This window comes from Emiliania huxleyi (assembly GCF_000372725.1).
Source record: "Emiliania huxleyi CCMP1516 unplaced genomic scaffold EMIHUscaffold_5, whole genome shotgun sequence".
Classification (NCBI taxonomy): Eukaryota; Haptophyta; order Isochrysidales; family Noelaerhabdaceae; genus Emiliania; species Emiliania huxleyi.
In genome coordinates, this window is record NW_005198244.1 from 238,547 (window position 1) to 253,799 (window position 15,253).

The 15,253-nt window shown below is 70.0% G+C and overlaps 5 protein-coding genes across 5 annotated transcripts in view; 2 read left to right on the forward strand and 3 right to left on the reverse strand.

Annotated features, from left to right (window-relative positions):
- EMIHUDRAFT_196917 (hypothetical protein) overlaps nt 1–2,569 on the forward strand; it is a gene marked incomplete at both ends in the record, with an annotated part of 4,240 nt that extends 1,671 nt beyond the window's left edge. Inside the window, 4 exons of the mRNA XM_005766903.1 lie at nt 203–452; nt 525–584; nt 1,046–1,471; nt 1,724–2,569. Of these exons, the coding sequence (XP_005766960.1) occupies nt 203–452; nt 525–584; nt 1,046–1,471; nt 1,724–2,569 (1,582 nt within the window). The remainder of the gene's footprint in view (nt 1–202; nt 453–524; nt 585–1,045; nt 1,472–1,723) is intronic.
- Nucleotides 2,570–3,487: 918 nt separating this feature from the next.
- On the reverse strand, nt 3,488–4,593 carry EMIHUDRAFT_350148 (hypothetical protein; the record flags this gene model as incomplete). Its single annotated transcript, XM_005766904.1, has 2 exons — nt 4,314–4,593; nt 3,488–4,248 (listed from the first exon to the last, which is right to left on the reverse strand). Exons 1-2 carry the CDS (start codon nt 4,582–4,584, stop codon nt 3,488–3,490), a joined length of 1,032 nt encoding a protein of 343 aa, XP_005766961.1. The 5' UTR covers nt 4,585–4,593.
- Nucleotides 4,594–5,407: 814 nt separating this feature from the next.
- Nucleotides 5,408–7,199, reverse strand: EMIHUDRAFT_448110 (hypothetical protein; the record flags this gene model as incomplete). The annotated part of the gene is made up of 2 exons (XM_005766905.1): nt 7,146–7,199; nt 5,408–7,067 (listed from the first exon to the last, which is right to left on the reverse strand). Exon 2 carries the CDS (start codon nt 6,989–6,991, stop codon nt 5,408–5,410), a length of 1,584 nt encoding a protein of 527 aa, XP_005766962.1. The 5' UTR covers nt 6,992–7,067; nt 7,146–7,199.
- Nucleotides 7,200–11,384: 4,185 nt separating this feature from the next.
- On the reverse strand, nt 11,385–13,931 carry EMIHUDRAFT_196921 (hypothetical protein; the record flags this gene model as incomplete). Its single annotated transcript, XM_005766906.1, has 2 exons — nt 11,385–11,654; nt 13,917–13,931. The coding sequence occupies 2 exons, from the start codon at nt 13,929–13,931 to the stop codon at nt 11,385–11,387; spliced, it is 285 nt and encodes a 94-aa protein (XP_005766963.1).
- A 54-nt stretch (nt 13,932–13,985) lies between these two features.
- On the forward strand, nt 13,986–14,662 carry EMIHUDRAFT_196922 (hypothetical protein; the record flags this gene model as incomplete). Its single annotated transcript, XM_005766907.1, has 3 exons — nt 13,986–14,317; nt 14,390–14,461; nt 14,566–14,662. The coding sequence occupies 3 exons, from the start codon at nt 13,986–13,988 to the stop codon at nt 14,660–14,662; spliced, it is 501 nt and encodes a 166-aa protein (XP_005766964.1).
- Nucleotides 14,663–15,253: the final 591 nt, after the last annotated feature.

Here is a 15,253-nt window from a genome sequence, read left to right on the forward strand (position 1 = left end):
GCGCGCACCTCGCCGCACCCTCGCCGCCGCCACCCTCGCCACCGCCACCCTCACCGCCACCGCCGTCGCCGCCACCTTCATCACCGCCGCCGCCCTCGCCGCCGCCGCCGCCGCCGCCGCCCTCTCCACCGCCCACCCCACCCCCTTCCGCGCCCCCCGCGCCGCCGCCTGCGCCCGGGGTAGTCACTGTGATCTCTTCCAGCTCAAACTTCACCATCGAGCAGAGCGACACGTCGGGCGAAGCCTCGTCAGACTTCTCCTTGGCGTACAAGGCCAGCAGCACGTTCGCCTACAGCGTCTACAGCGTCAGCCCCACCGGCGCCGGGCGTCGGCGTCTTGCCACGACACTCGTCTTCGCCGGGCAGTGCGGCGGCACAACTTGCTGCAACGACTGGTGCGCCTGCGGCGAGGACATCGACGTGACCCAGGCTCACCGGGGCGGCACGCTGCTGGTTCAGGTGGACTCCGAGCCCAAAAAGAATTCTTTTTTCTGATGGCCGACGGGAGGAACCGGCTTCGTGAAGGATGGATTGAAAAACATTCGAACAAAGAAGAGGCGACGGGAGGAACCGGCGGAGGATGCAGTGACGTGACACACACACACACACACACACACACACACACACACACACACACACACACACACACACACACACACACACACACACACACACACACACACACCGCTCACCCACGCGCACTGGGCCTTGCACTTTGAATGCCGTGGGGCTCCTGTCGTCAGACGTGGAGACGCGAGGGTTGCCCCCCCTTGCCCCACCACCTCGTGTGTGTGGAGAAGTTTACCTTACCTTACCTTACCTTTTGGCACTTGGTGGAGCACTTGGAGTGCAGTCATCAACCGCACATCCAGGGCCGGGGAGCTCAGAAGCGCACCCAGCGGGCCGGATGATTGGCATCGGGTTGCGGGCAAGAGAGCCCTAGCCCTGGGGGTGCGCGTTCGCAGGGCATCTGTTCATTTTTCTTTTTTCTGAGTCAAGAAATGGCCGCCCAGCGCCTGGAGTGCCCCGTCTGTCTTGAGGTGCAGGACGGGCAGCAGCACCAGTGCCGGGAGGGCCACGTCTTCTGCGCCTCCTGCGACACCAACCTGCGAGCCCCGCGCCGCTGCCCCGAGTGCCGCATGGCTCTCGGACCGCTGAGCCAGGCCATCCGAAACAGAAGCCACGAGGAGCGGATCGCGGCGCTGCCGGCGGCGTGTTCGCACTGCGGGGTGGCGACGACCCGCGGCGAACTCGCCGCCCACGAGCAAGGCTGCCCGCAGCGGCCGCGCGCGTGCGCCGCGGCGGAGGCTGGCTGCGCGTGGTCGGGGCTGCTGGCAGACAAGGCGGCGCACGAGGCGACGTGCCCCTTCGCCGTGTGCCAGCGCATGATGGCGCCGCTGCGAGCCCAAGTGGCGGCACAGTGTGCGGAGAACGAGCGGCTGCAGGCCCAGATGGCGCCGCTGCAGACCGAGGTGGCGGAACTGCGGACGGAGAACTCACAGCTGCGGTCGCGCATGGCGGCGCTGGAGGCGGGCGAGGGCGGCGAGGAGGGAGGGCGGCGGGTGCGGCAGCGCGTTGGCGCCGCGCCGCACGACGCGCCGCCGAGCGATGCGGCGGTGCAGGCGATGGACGTTGCGGCGGCGGTGGCGACGCTGCGCGTGCACGTGTCGGTCAGCCGCGTCGCTGTTGCGGCGTGCATGCGTTTGGCTAATCTGTGCATTGAGGTGCAGAACAGGCAACCTGCGGCGGAGGCGGGCGCGATCGAGGCGATAGTGGCGGCGATGCGCGCTCATCCGCAGGTGGTGGAGGTGCAGAAAATGGGTTGCTGGGCGCTGCGCAACGTGTGCGCCGGCATGGACGCCGCAGGGCTCGCGCGCAAGCAGCGCGCAGCAGCCGCGGGCGCGATCCAGGCGGTTGTGGCGGCGTTGCAGGCTCACCCGCAGGAGGCGGAGGTGCAGGCGGAAGGCTGCAGGGTGCTGCGCAACGTGTGCTGCGGCACCGACGCCGCAGGGCGCGCACGCAGCCAGCGCGCAGCAGCCGCGGGCGCGATCGAGGCGGTTGTGGCGGCGATGCAGGCTCACTCGCACGCAGCGGGCTTGCAGGAGCATGGCTGTGCGGCGCTGCGCAACGTGTGCTGCGGCAGCGACGCCGCAGGGCTCGCACGCAAGCAGCGCGCAGCAGCCGCGGGCGCGATCCAGGCGGTTGTGGCGGCGTTGCAGGCTCACCCGCAGGTGGCGGGGGTGCAGGAGGACGGCTGCGGGGCACTTGCCAACGTGTGCTCCGGCATGGACGCCGCGGGGCTCGCACGCAAGCAGCGCGCAGCAGCCGGGGGCGCGATCGAGGCGGTGGTGGCGGCGCTGCAGGCTCACCCGCAGGTGGAGGATGTGCAGAAACTGGGTTGCTGGGCGCTGCGCAACGTGTGCTCCGGCACCGACGCCGCGGCGCGGGCGCGGAGGCGGCGTGCTGTGACTGCACGCGCGCCCGAGGCGGCGACAGCGGCGCTGCAGGCGCACCCAGAGAACGCAGCTGTCCAGGGGCAAGGACAGCGGTTGCGCGACTTGCTTGTCTGATGCATCGAGGGCCTTGAAAGGCGCCGTTTCTCTCAATTGGAGGCTCGTACGGTGCAATGCAATCGCTTGTATGATTGAGGGTGCGCGAAAAGGGATTGCGAGCCGCGTCGTCTGTGTAGGTACTGACGTGCTCACCACAACTGGCGTCGGCTCTAGCGTCTAAGGCACACACTAGGGAGCGTACAAGTCGAGAGCCGAGTGTAGGAGTACTCGTAGTCCACATCCTGTTTGTATACAATACGGGGTGTGGACCGTGTGAGAGTTGACCAGGGGTTGTGCGCCGGGCCCTCCTGCTCGGCTCCAGCCAGTAGACAAGTCTTGTCACTAACAGAGTAGAAGGATCTGACCTCGGGGCCGATGTGACCAAGCGCTGGTAGCGTGGTTTAACCTCACACCCATGGTCTCACAGTGTGCCGGCAGTCGCCGAGCAGTGTCCCTCACACACAAGCCGCAGCACAAGTGACTGAGGGCCAGTGAGGGCGAGCCCATCGCTGTCACAGCTGTGGTATCCGCACAGTAGGCTGTGTCAACTGTGCAGAGCGTGTGAGCAGCCGAGGAGCTGCTCTCCAGGCTTCTGTCGCAAAGAGCTGCATGCCACCGAAAGCGCTGTCGAGGTTCGCCGAGCGCGGCGCAGGTTGAGGGACACCGTCACCGACGAGCGCGTTGGACTTTTCACTCCGGACAAAGACGGCGACACGCACACGAGCTGCGGCCGTGTCGCCGTCATAGCGGCGAGGCGCGGGACCGTCTGTGGAGAAGTGGGTCGCGGTCCTCCGATTTCCTCAACTCACGGTCCGCTCCCTACGTGTAATTCGTACGTCGCTCGCGTCTGTCGCGGACAAGACTCGCAAGAGATACACGCTTTCGCGTTTCGGGTACAGAACATGCCACGCTCCCCACACACGGGCGGGACGCGTCTCAGAAGCCGCCCTCTGAAGGCGCTCCAAACGTGAGCTCGGACACTTCGGACGCCCCACCGTCAGAGACCTCCGACTCGCCAAAGGCGGACGCGCCGTCGGCCTCGCCCTCGGACTGGTCGAAGAGGGACGAGCCCGCCTCGGAGGCGGCGTCGACCGCGTAGCCGCCCTCGCCGTCGGAGCCGCCGCCGACGGAGGAGGCGTCGAGGGCGGACGAGTCGGCGACGGAGGAGGCGTCGTCGCCATCGAAGGCGGAGGAGGCGGCGTCGAAGGCGGAGGAGGAGCTGCCGGCGGCGCTGCTGCTGGGGAGGGCGGCGAGGGAGGCGTAGCCCGCGCCGCGCGAGGAGCGGCTGGTGTGCGGCCGCTTTGGGCGGCGCGCGAGCGGCGGCGCGAGAGCGTCGCGCTCGAGCTGCGCCTCGATGGCCGCGATGGCCTCGCGGCGCGCGGCGACGAGCGCCTTGCCACGCTCTGCGAGGGCGCGCGCGATCGGCTCGAGGTGCAGGTTCTGGTTGTGCTTCGTGTTGAAGTCGTGGCAGTTGGAGGCGATGAGGTCGAGGTCGGCCTCGAAGGCTGCGGCGCGGCTGTACGCCTGCTTGTCGCAGTTGAGGCCCATGGTGTGCAGGTCCATCGGCCGGGCGATGTGCGACGTGTACGACGGGATGTACTTTGCGACGGGCAGGACAAACGGCTCGTACTCTTGCGCACGGCGCAGCTCGTCGGCGACCTTCTTGAGCTCGTTGTTGAGCGTCACGAGCGGGTTGCCTAATAATAATCATAATAATAATAATAATAATAATAATAATAATAAAGCGTCACGAGCGGGTTGCCTGCTCTGCGGCCGGCGGCGCCACGCGAGGCGCGCGCCCGCTTGCGCTCGCGGGAGGCCTCCTCCTCCTGCTTGCGCTTGATGCGGCGCAGCTTCTCGCCCCCGATGACCACCTTGTTCTCGGTCGCCTTGACCGCGCCAGCGTGGATCTTGAGCACCGTCCCGCGCCGCTCCACGTCCCGGTTGTACTGGCTCTGCTCCTCCTCGCGCCGCTGCTGCTGCGTCTGCCAGTACAGCGGGCACTTCTTCGAGTTCTTGCTGTGGCCAAACATGCCGCACGCGCCGCACTTGGTCCCCTCGCCCTCCCCGCCCGCCGCCCCCTCCTCCATGTACTCGATCTGCGCCCGCCGCCGGATCTGAAGCTCCTCGAGCTCCTTGAGAGCACGCCGCTTCTCGAGCTCCGCCTCCTTGTCGCGCCTCTCCTCCTCGTGCGACTTGACGGCGCGCTTGCGCCGCGCCTCCGCCTGAAGCCGCTTTTGGTACTCGATGAACTCGGTGTGCGTGTTGTCGAAGTACTCGACCTTCTCCACCAGCCTCCCCTCCTCCTCCGCCCACGACGTCTTGCGCAGCACCTGCCTTCCCGTCCGCTCCATCTTCGTCTTTCGCGGGCGCGCGAGCGGCGCCGCCCCGCCTGGGCCCGCGACGCCGCTGATGCCCGAGATGCCGCCCGTGATGCCGATGGCGCTGGCGGCCGCACCGCCGGCGGCGGCCGTGCCGAGGGAGGAGGAGGAGCCCCCCCCCGCCGCGCGGGCGCGAAGCGCCTCCAGGTCGGCCTCGTCCACGGCAGCAGACAGCGCCTCGGGCCCTGCGCCCGCCATCTCGCGCTCGAGCGCCTATGGGACATGTCAGGGAAGTGTCGTGGACAGGTCCAGGACAGGTCCAGGGCCGCCATCTCGCGCTCGAGCGCCTCGGCGAAGTCGTCCTCCGACTCGGACGCGCCCTCGGCGTCGCCCGCAGGCAGGGGCGAGGAGAGGGCCGCCAGCTGCGCCGCCCAGATCTGCCGCGCGAGCTCGTCCCCGCCCGCCTATTCACAGCTCCCTCTCCCTCGCAGCTGTGAACAGACCTTGCCGCGCGAGCTCCTCCCCGCCCGCCTATTCACAGCTCCCTCTCCCTCGCAGCTGTGAACAGACCTTGCCGCGCGAGCCCGTCCCCGCCCGCCGCGGCCAGCGCCTCCTTGCTCGCGTACGCCTCGTACCCCGGCTCGCCACGCGCGTGCTCGCGCGTCGCGATCGCGGTGATGTGCGAGACGCGGTCGGCGCGAGACAGCTTGGCGACCTGCGCTCTCGCGTACCCGTGCGGCGCCAGCCAGGCGACGCACTCCGCCAGCTTCCACTTCCGCACGTCTGCCGACCCGCCCTGCGCGCCCGGCTGCGACCCGTTCCTGGCGCCGCCGTCCGCCCCCCGCTCCTTGTCCGGCTTCTCGGCGCGCGTGTACGAGTAGCCCTCGCCTCTTCCGCCCGACGGGTCGCCCGGCCCAGCGAGGGCCAGCTGGCAGCGGCCGTGCTTGAAGGCCTGGAAGTTGGAGGTGAGAGCCCACGGGGCGAGCAGCAGCTCCTCCTCAATCAGCAGCGCCTTCGCTCGCTTGGCCAGCTTGAGCGCCTCAGAGCCAGGCAAGGCCTCGATCGCCTTGTCGAGCCCGTCCGCGCTGCGCAGCCGGATCTTCGGGTAAAGCGCGTCACGCAGCCGCTGCTCGCCCACAAAGGCCGCCTCGAGCAGACTCTGCTCCTCGGGCGAGAAGGTGGCCTGCAGCGCCGACTCGCCCAGCCGCCTCTCCGGCCGCGGCTCGTACAGCCGCGGCTCGACGTCGTCGGCGATCTTCTCGAGCTGCTCGCGCAGCACGCCCTCGTGCTGCTTCGGCCAGGCGGCCATCAGGTCCTGGATGTACGTCTTGACGCAGTAGCCGCCGCGGGGGTGCGCCGAATACCGGTCCGCCGTATACAGCTTCCCCGTCCGCCGGTCGCGCGGCTTGCCGGGCGGGAAGACCGTCCGCTGCAAAAAGACGGCGGCACGCCGCTCAAGCATCTCGCGGAACTCGCGCGTGTTTGGGCGCGGCACCGCCTGCGCGCCCTGCGGCTGCTCACACGGCTGTGTCTGCCCGACGAGCAAGCAGCCTTGCAAGCGGCGGAGTCGCCAGCCGTCGGACGGCTTTCGCTCGTCGTGCACCAAGAGGAAGGCCTTTCGGCCGGGCCGCGCGGTCGGCGCGTGCAGAAACGCAGGCGCCGAGAAGAGGTTCGACTCGACGGCGAGCAGGGGGGAGCCGTCCGGCGGCATGCTCGCCCCGAGCAAGAATGGCAGCTCCTCGTCGGACTGGACCCGCCGCTCCGCGCCGCGCACCGGCAGCGGCACCTCACCGGCGTAGCCGCCGCCGCCAAACGCCGACGGCACCGGCGACGGCGCGGCGGAGCGGGGCACGGTGCCGAAGGCGGACGGGACGGGGGAAGGGGCGACGGAGCGTCCGGTGGCGGTGGAGTAGGCGGAGGGGGCCGGCGAGGCGCGGCCGGAGAGACCACCCGTGACAGAGTCGGGCACGTCGGGCATCTCCTCGTCAAAGACGCTCTCGCCCTCGCCGCCCGCGTGGCCGCCGCCGTCCGCCCCGGCGCCGCCCTCCGCACCGTCGCTGCCGCGAGCGGCGCCCTCGCCGCTGCCCGCGCCGAGGAAGCGGAGCAGCCGCGTCGGCATGCCGCTCCGCCCGAGCAGCGGCGGCCTCTCCTCGCAGTACTCGAAGAGCAAGATGGCGTCTGTACCGTGCGCGTGCCTGGCGGGACAAGCGGCACAGCCCCTCAGTGGAGTGGAGGGAGGAGAGGGGCCGGCGGCGTCCGTTCTGTGCGCGTGCCGCAGCCCGAGGTCGTTGCTGCTCCGCAGCAGCTCGAGCGGCGTCGCGCCGCGCGGCGGCCGCTTCGCCCTTCGCCCCCACCGCACCTGCGCAGAAGGGGAGGGGCGACGATGGCAGTCGCCTCACGCGTGTGGCAATCGTGTCACGCTGCACCCTCGCCTCGCGCGTGTGGCAATCGTGTCACGCTCTACCGCCGAGCGCCTGCATGGTCGGGTGGACCGGCACGGCACGCGGCCCTGCCCCGTCCGCCGCAAGCTCGCGCCTGTACCAGCTCGACTCGGCGGGCAATCCGAGCGACTTCTCGGGAAGGCGCACCGTCGTCTTGCGGCCCATGGCGGCGAGCAGGACGGTGCAAATGGCGGCGTCCACCTCCGTCACGGTGCCCTCGGCGGCTTCGAAGGGGCCCGAACGCACGACCACACGCGCGCCCACCGCCAGCGCCGGGTGCGTCTCCATCGGAGGCCGCTGGCAGAGCGGCCTGCGCAGCGCTCGCAAGTCCTCCGCCGTCAGCGGCAGGGGGGGGAGGTCGGGTCGAAGCCGCAAGGCCGGGTCGGCGTTCGGCAGCCGCGGCGAGCGTAGCTTGCGCCGCTCCGCCTCGGAGAGGTCTTCGTACAGCGCGTCGAGGGCGAGGCGCCGCCAGCCCGCCGCCTCTCCACTCATCGCCTCCGCCAGTCTCCTCCCGCCCCAGCCGCCGGCGATGGCGGCCGCGCCTACAGAGCACGCCGTGCGAGATCGGCCCACCACCGCCATCCCAACCTGCCGCCCGCGAACGGCGGCCGCGCCACCACCACCGAGACTCAGCGCCTCCCGCCAGTCGGCAGCCGAGAGGATCGCACGCGCGTCTGCGGCGACGGCGTGGGCAGCGGCGGCCTCGGCCCTTGCGACCTCCGCCTTGTGCTCCGCCTAATGACCATGAACACGAGTGAACACAGCATTGACATCGGCCGTTGACACCTCCTCCTCCCGTGTGCTCCGCCTCGCACTTTGCGCGCCACTCTAGCTCTGCGGGGTCGTCGGAGGAGGCGTCCGAGTCGAACTCTGGCGGCGGAGGCGGCGGAGGAGGAGAGAGGGCGAGGTCGGACTCGAGCACGACGCCTGAGAGGGAGGGCGCGGGGAGGGCGTCAGTAGCCTATGTCACTCGACGCCTGGGGGAGGAGGACCGTTGTGGAGTCGCTCATGCAGGAGAGAGAGGCCGGCCGCATCTCGGCACGCATCGCAGCGAGCCGCCTCTCGGCCGCCTCTCGGCCGCCTCTCTGCCGCCTCTCTGCCGCCTCTCTGCCGCCTCTCTGCCGCCTCTCGGCCACCTCTCGGCCGCCTCTCGGCCGCCTCTCTGCCGCCTCTCGGCCACCTCTCTGCCGCCTCTCTGCCGCCTCTCTGCCGCCTCTCGGCCGCCTCTCGGCCACCTCTCGGCGATCTCGCGATCTCGCGCCGAGATCGGAGACGTCCACCACCCGACGGACAGGAGGCGCTGGCCCGCTGCCTAAGGAAGGCTCCGAGAAGGTTCCGAGAAGGTTCCTTAGCCTACGGACAGGAGGCGCTGGCCCGCTGCCCCACGGCGGCCGCTCCTCGTCCCAGACCACCTTTGCCAGCCAGGAGGAGCCCTCGGCCGGCCGGCCCGCAGGCTCGCTCCCCGCCTCGTCGCGAAGCACGCGCGCCCCATCCCTCCGCCGAAGCGAGCCGGCAGGAGCATCCCGCTCTCGCGCGAGCGGCGGCCGCTGCGGCGAAGGCCGAGCCCTCGCCCACCGCGACCGCGCGCCCCCCCAAGCCTTGCGGCCGCCTCCCTCCCCGCCCCTGCGGCCGCCTCCCTCCCCGCCGCCACGGTCGGAAGCGGCATCAGCGGCGTCATCAGCAGCGGCCTCGTCCGACGAAGAGAGTGCTCCCCACGCGATCGCGTCCTCCCACGTGTCGATGCTCACGCGGGCGAGAGAGGCGAGGTCTCCTCCGCCTCCTCCTCCTCCTCCTCCTCCTCCTCCTCCGCTTCCCGCTCCGCCGCCGCCACCTCCGCCGCCGCCTCCGCCCCCTCCCTCATCCGCAGACAAAACGAGCGGCTCCGCCCCAAACTCCCAAGGGTCACGGCTGCTGCTCCTACCGCCACCACTATCACCAACCCCCCCGCCGCCGCCGCCGCCGGCGGCGGCGTTCGCGTTCGCCGCGCGCGCCCCGTTTCGCTTCGGGACGGCGGCAGCAGCGGCCGCCGTCCCAGACAGCCACCACGCATCCTCCTCCTCGCCGCCCTCGCCGCTTGAGCCTTCGCTCGCGAACCACGGCTCCGGCTCGCCGCCCTCCGCCCCACCCTCTGCCCCGCCCGCCGCCCTGCCCGCCCCCCTGCCCGCCGCCCTCCCCGCCGCACCCGCCCCGCCCGCCGCCCCGCCCGCCGCCCTGCCCGCAGCCGCCTCGCCACGCAAAGAAGAGCGCCGAGCGACCGGCCGCCGGCCCGAGCGCGCGCCAGACCGCGGCTGGCGGCCCGACGGCGGGGGGGGATCCGCCTCGGCAGCGGCGTCGCCCTGCGCCTCCGCCTCCGCCTCCTCCGCCCCCGCCTCCGCCTCCGCCCCTGCCTCCTCCGCCCCTGCCTGCGGCGCTGCCTGCGGCGCTGCGGCGGCGGCGCGAGAGCCGGTGAGTCGATCCTCCACCGCGGCCCACGGGTCCGTCTCCACCGCCTCGTCCTCACGCGGCCGGAGGAAGGCGTCAACGCTCGACGGAGGCGGCTCCGACAGCGCCGTCGCGGGAGGCAGCTCCTTTGCTCGCGGCAGTCGCCGATCTCGTTCGTGGCCAAAGATGGCCGACAGCTTGAAGATACCGGGAGCGATGGTCGGCAGGACGGCGCCCTCCGGGTCGGCCGTCTCCGTGGACGCTTCTTCCGCGGCGATCGCCATCTCGACGGCTTCGGCGGCGCTGTCCTGTGCAGGCGCACCGGCTTCGACCTCGTCTGCCAGGAAATCCACTGCGTCCACTGCGTCGTCGAGCGCGGAGAGCGGCGCCGGCTCCTCATCCTCCGCCTCGCTCACGTCGTCGTAGTCGTCGGCCTCAAAGGGAGCGGCCACTGGCGTGGCCATCGGCGTGCCTGCGGGCTTGCTTGGCCGCCGGGGGCCAAAAGAATTTTACCAGGACTTATGTCCCCGGCCCTGGATGTGAGGCTAATGACTGCACTCCAAGTGCTCCAAGTGCACGGCGCTCCTCAGCCCTGGATGTGAGGTTAATAACTGCACTCCAAGTGCTCCAAGTACCACCAAACTTCGCCCACCGCTCTCGCATGCCATCTCGACAATCCTCTCTAGGCCCCAGACTCCTAACCACTTCCCTTGCTCGCCCAGGACCACAAAGCGCCACCCGCGCGCCCATTGACCCCCCAATCAGCCCTCTTGCTGTCCCTCAATCGCCACCCGCCAGATGTACTTCCCTTGCCCACCCAATACTCTCACCCTCCTGACCCGGACAGTCCAGGTACAGGAAAAGTGGGGAGCGGGGCCCGATCCAAGGAGCACCCCGTCGGCCCGGGAGGGCTGTGAATTTCGGCGCGGGCGGAAGGCTGCCTGCAGACGCTCAGCCCCCAGCTGAGCTGCCGAATCCTCCCGGCTAATCCCCTGACCTGGTGCCGTCTGTGGCCTGAAACGCGAAACGGGACAACATTACACCACCTCACACCACTCCCCCCTCTGGGCTAAGCAGTGCGCAAGTCCACCCGAACTCTAGGCGAGGCGTCGACCACTCCTTCGGAATAGCTCTGTCAGTGGCTGCACTAGACGCCCAGAGATGGCGCGCGCGGCGCGGGCGGATGACTGGATCACTGGAAGAGAAAATGCGCCGCGGAGATGCTAGCTCGAGCAGGTAGATGTGCTCAGCCAAGGGTAGGGGATGAGGGGAATGTGTCAGTGACAGTGTGAGGGGTGCACCAACTCGAACTCCGCAAAAAATGTGTTTTGGCTCGTTTTGCCTCTTTAAGACTTGAACCGTTTTTTTTACGGGGAGGGCGAGGGGGGGGCGGCGGAGACGAAGGCGGCGTGGGGGGTGGCGGCGGCGTAAATACGTCCAAGCACCCCACGTGACGCCCCAAGCGCGAAAGTACCGCATCTACGTTCTACGATCTAGCAAGAACTATAGTATGGTCCGTTCACATCAAGCACGCTCGCGAAGAATCGCGTTCCCCGGCGCTGCGCTGCGCGGGCTTGGGCACGGGCTTGGGCGGTAGTTGGCCCCTTGCCCCCCGCTGCGCTAGATGCTCATCTTCGCCGCGCCGGGGGCTCAAAGTGCCGTCCGCGCCTCCTGCCACTCTCGAATCGCCCGGCGCAAATTGTGGTTCGGGATCAGGATGCTATGCTCGAGCTCGCCGCCGGTCAGCGGGCTCGTCGACTTGGTCGCGAGCCAGCGCTCGATCGCAGTCCGCTCATACGACTGCCCGTCGGCCGCCACGACTGGCTCGACCATAATCTCAGTCGTGATCGGGCAGATGAAGTCGGCCGGCGGCTCCTCCTCCTTCGGAGCCGGCGCCTCTGCAGCCGACGGCGAGCCGCCCTCGGTCGCAGCGACAAGCGTCTGCTCCTCCACCACCGGCCTCGCTCCCTCCAGCCTCGCGCTCTCCTCGAGCGCCGCCGCCAGCTCCGCCTCTTCTGCCGCCGCCGCTGCCTCGCCCTCTCCCGCCTCTTCCGCCTCATCCTCGGGCTCCCGCGACGGCCCAGCGCCTCCGCCGCCACCCCTCCCGTTGTTCTTCTTCTTCTTCCCCTTCTTGCTCTCCTTGGCGCGCCCCGCCTCCTTCTCCGCCTCCTCCTCCGCCAGCAGCGCCTCGGCATGCCGCGCCGCCTCCGCCTCTGCCGCCGCACTCTCCATCGCCCTCGCCGCTGCCTGCGCCGCCGCATGCTCCTCGAGGGCGCGCACGCACGCGCTTTGGCCCTTCTCCCTGGCATACTGGAGCGCTGACTTGCCCTTCTCAGTGCGCAGCTTTGTATCCGCGCCCGCCCGCAGCAGGCGGAGCACGGTGGCAGGGTGGCCGTTGGCGGCGGCGTGCATCAGCGCGGTGACGCCGACGCTGTCCGGCAGGTTGACATCCGCGCCGCGCTGCAACAGCAGCTCGACCACCCACTCGTGGCCGTTGCCGGCGGCGAGCATCAGCGCGGTGACGCCGCTCACATCGCCCGCCCGGCAAGTCGCATTGACCCGCCCGCCGCTGTCGAGCCACGCCAACAGCTCCGCCTCGTCGCCGTCAAGAGCTGCGTCCACCGCTTCGTTGGGAAGTCTGCCCAGTGAGCCGGAAGAGGCCGCGGCCCCCGCTCCCGCCGCCGCCTCGCCCAAGGAAGCGCCGCCCGCGCCACCGCCCGCCGCCGCCTCACGCCGGCCCGCAGTCACCTCCGCGATGTGCTGCCGGAAGGCCCCGACGCACTCGCTGTGGCCCTCCTCCTTGGCCATCTGCAGCGCGGACTCGCCATTCTCAGAGCGCAGCTTCGTATCCGCGCCCGCCCGTAGCAGGTGTAGCACGATGGCGGCGTGGCCTGTTGCGGCGGCGGCCATCAGTGCGGTGCTGCCGTCGCTATTCTGCTTGTCGATCTCCGCGCCCCGCTGAAGCAGCAGCTCGACCACCCGCTCGTGGCCGTTGCCAGCGGCAGGCATCAGCGCGGTGCTGCCGTCGCTGCTCTGCTTGTTGGCATCCGCGCCGCGTTGAAGCAGCAGCTCGACCACTCGCTCGTGGCCTTGGCTGGCGGCGAACATCAGCGCGGTGCTGCCGTCGCTGCTCTGCTTGTTGGCATCCGCGCCGCGCTGAAGCAGCAGCTCGACCACTCGCTCGTGGCCGCTGCCGGCGGCGAGCATCAGCGCGGTGATGCCGCTCACATCGTCTACCACGCAAGTCGCATTGACCCGCCCGCCGCCGTCGAGCCACGTCAGCAGCGCCGCCTCGTCGCCGTCTAGAGCTGCGTCCATGGCCTCGTTGGGAAGGCTGCCCAGCGAGCCGGAAGAGGCCGTCGCCCTCGCTCCCGCCGCCGCCTCGCCCAAGGAAGCGCCGCCCGCGCCGCCCGCCGCCGCCTCGCGCTGGCCCGCAGCCACCTCCGCGATGTGCTGCCGGAAGGCCTCGACGCACTCGCTGTGGCCCTGCTCCCTGGCGTACTGCAGTGCGGACTCGCCCTTCGCAGTGCGCAGCTTTGTATCCGCGCCCGCCCGCAGCAGGCGGAGCACGGTGGCAGGGTGGCCGTTGGCGGCGGCGAGCATCAGCGCGTTGCCGCCGATGCTGTTCTGCAGGTTGATCTCCGCACCGCGCTGAAGCAGCAGCTCGACCACCCGCTCGTGGCCGTAGTTGGCGGCGCCCATCAGCGCGGTGAAGCCGTTGCTAGCCTGCAGGTTGATCTCCGCGCCGCGCTGCAGCAGCAACTCGACCACCCGCTCGTGGCCTTCGGCAGCGGCGTACATCAGCGTCGTCCAACTGTTTCTATCCTGCAGGTTGATCTCCGCGCCGTGCTGCAACAGCAGCTCGACCAACCGCTCGCGGCTGTTGATGGCGGCGTGTATCAGCGCGGTGCCGCCATTGCTGTCCTGCATGTTAGCATCCGCGCCGCGCTGAAGCAGCAAGTCGACCGCCCGCTCGTGGCCCTCCTGGGCGGCGAGTATCAGCGCGGTGACGCCGCTGACATCGCGTAGCATGCAAGTCGCATTGACCCGCCCGCCGCTTCCGAGCCACGCCAGCAGCTTCGCCTCGTCGCCTCGCCCGGCCGCTATGCAGACCGCTTGGGGAAGGCTGCCGATCTCCGCCATTAAAAAACTGTTCGACTTTGTCCTTGAGAAGAAAGAAACGCGGCGCCTTCGCATCCCTTTCTTTTTCTTTCTTCTGTCGTAACCGACGCCCCCCCTCCGGCCGCGACAATGGGTGCTGCGCCAGAGGCGAACGGACGGCCCTGTCAGCCCAAGATGAGGTCGTCGACCCGCGCTCCGCTGCTCCACCGGATAGACATGGCCGCCAAGCAGGTCGAGGAGATGCGCGCATCCAACGCCGCCGGCTTCCCAACAGACAGTTCATTGGCGGCCGCTGCACAGGCCGAGGGCAGCAGGCTCCAGATGCATCAGAGCGGCGACACAGATGCCCAATTCCCACCCTCCACACGCGTCGCACTCAGCTCTCCGGCTCGTCCAGAGGCCTCGTGCGGCCTCGTGTGGCTCAGTTTGACCCTCAAAACACCGCAGGCCGGCGACTCGACGTCTACACCGACAACCCCCTGCACGCCGCGGCGGCGGCGGGCGACGCCGTCGCCCTCCGACGCCTGCTACAGGTGCCCCCTCTACTCTCGCTCGTCGTGGCGCGTGATCGCCTTGGGTGGGCGCCAGCGCACCACGCGGCGATGGTTGGCCGCCGTGCCCCTAAACAGGTGATGGCCAAGGAGGAGAAGGTGGCGGCGGCCGCGGCGGCGGCCAAGGCGAAGCAGGACGCCGCGGACGCAAAGAAGAGGGCCGAGGCAGAGGCCAAGGCGGCCAAGGCCAAGGGCGGCCCCGCAAAAGGGAAGGGGGGTGGTAAGGCTCAGATGAAGGTGAAGTCTGTAAAGTGACACCCGGGTAAGCGGGGTAAGGGGTAACAGGTGTACGCCGTGCAAAGCACTCTGTACCGAATTTGATGGATCGAAAAAGGCGAAGAACAGTCAGGCTCGGGCTGGACACCAACGCAGTATGGGTGGACGCCGAAGTCTCGTAGGCGCGATTTCTTTTTGTGGCCACGCGTGTTCAGCTCCGCGCAGGCGCGTTATACACCACCGCAGCGCCTGGCCCAGCCCAGCCGAGACCCCCCTCGCACCGACCGCCCACCCCCGCCGCGCGCTCCCGCGGTCGCGCCCTGCTCTCCCCGCTGGGGATCGAGTCTCAGGGGCGCGACGACGGGGGAGTGCGGCGCGTGGCGGCCGCTCTGCAGCAGCCCTCTGCGCTGCGCCCTCTATGCGCGCCTGTCGCCCGCGCCCGCGGCTCTCTCTGGCGCGCCCTGCTCTCCCCTCTGGGGATCGAGTCTCAGGGGCGTCGCCAGCGGGGGGTCTGCGCGGCCGTTCCCCGGGGCCGCGCTGCGCCCGCCACTGCGGCGTGGGCCAGCCCCCCTCCCACGCCCGGCCGTGCGCGCGTCTCCGCTGGACTGGCCGCCGACCTGTCCCCCACCC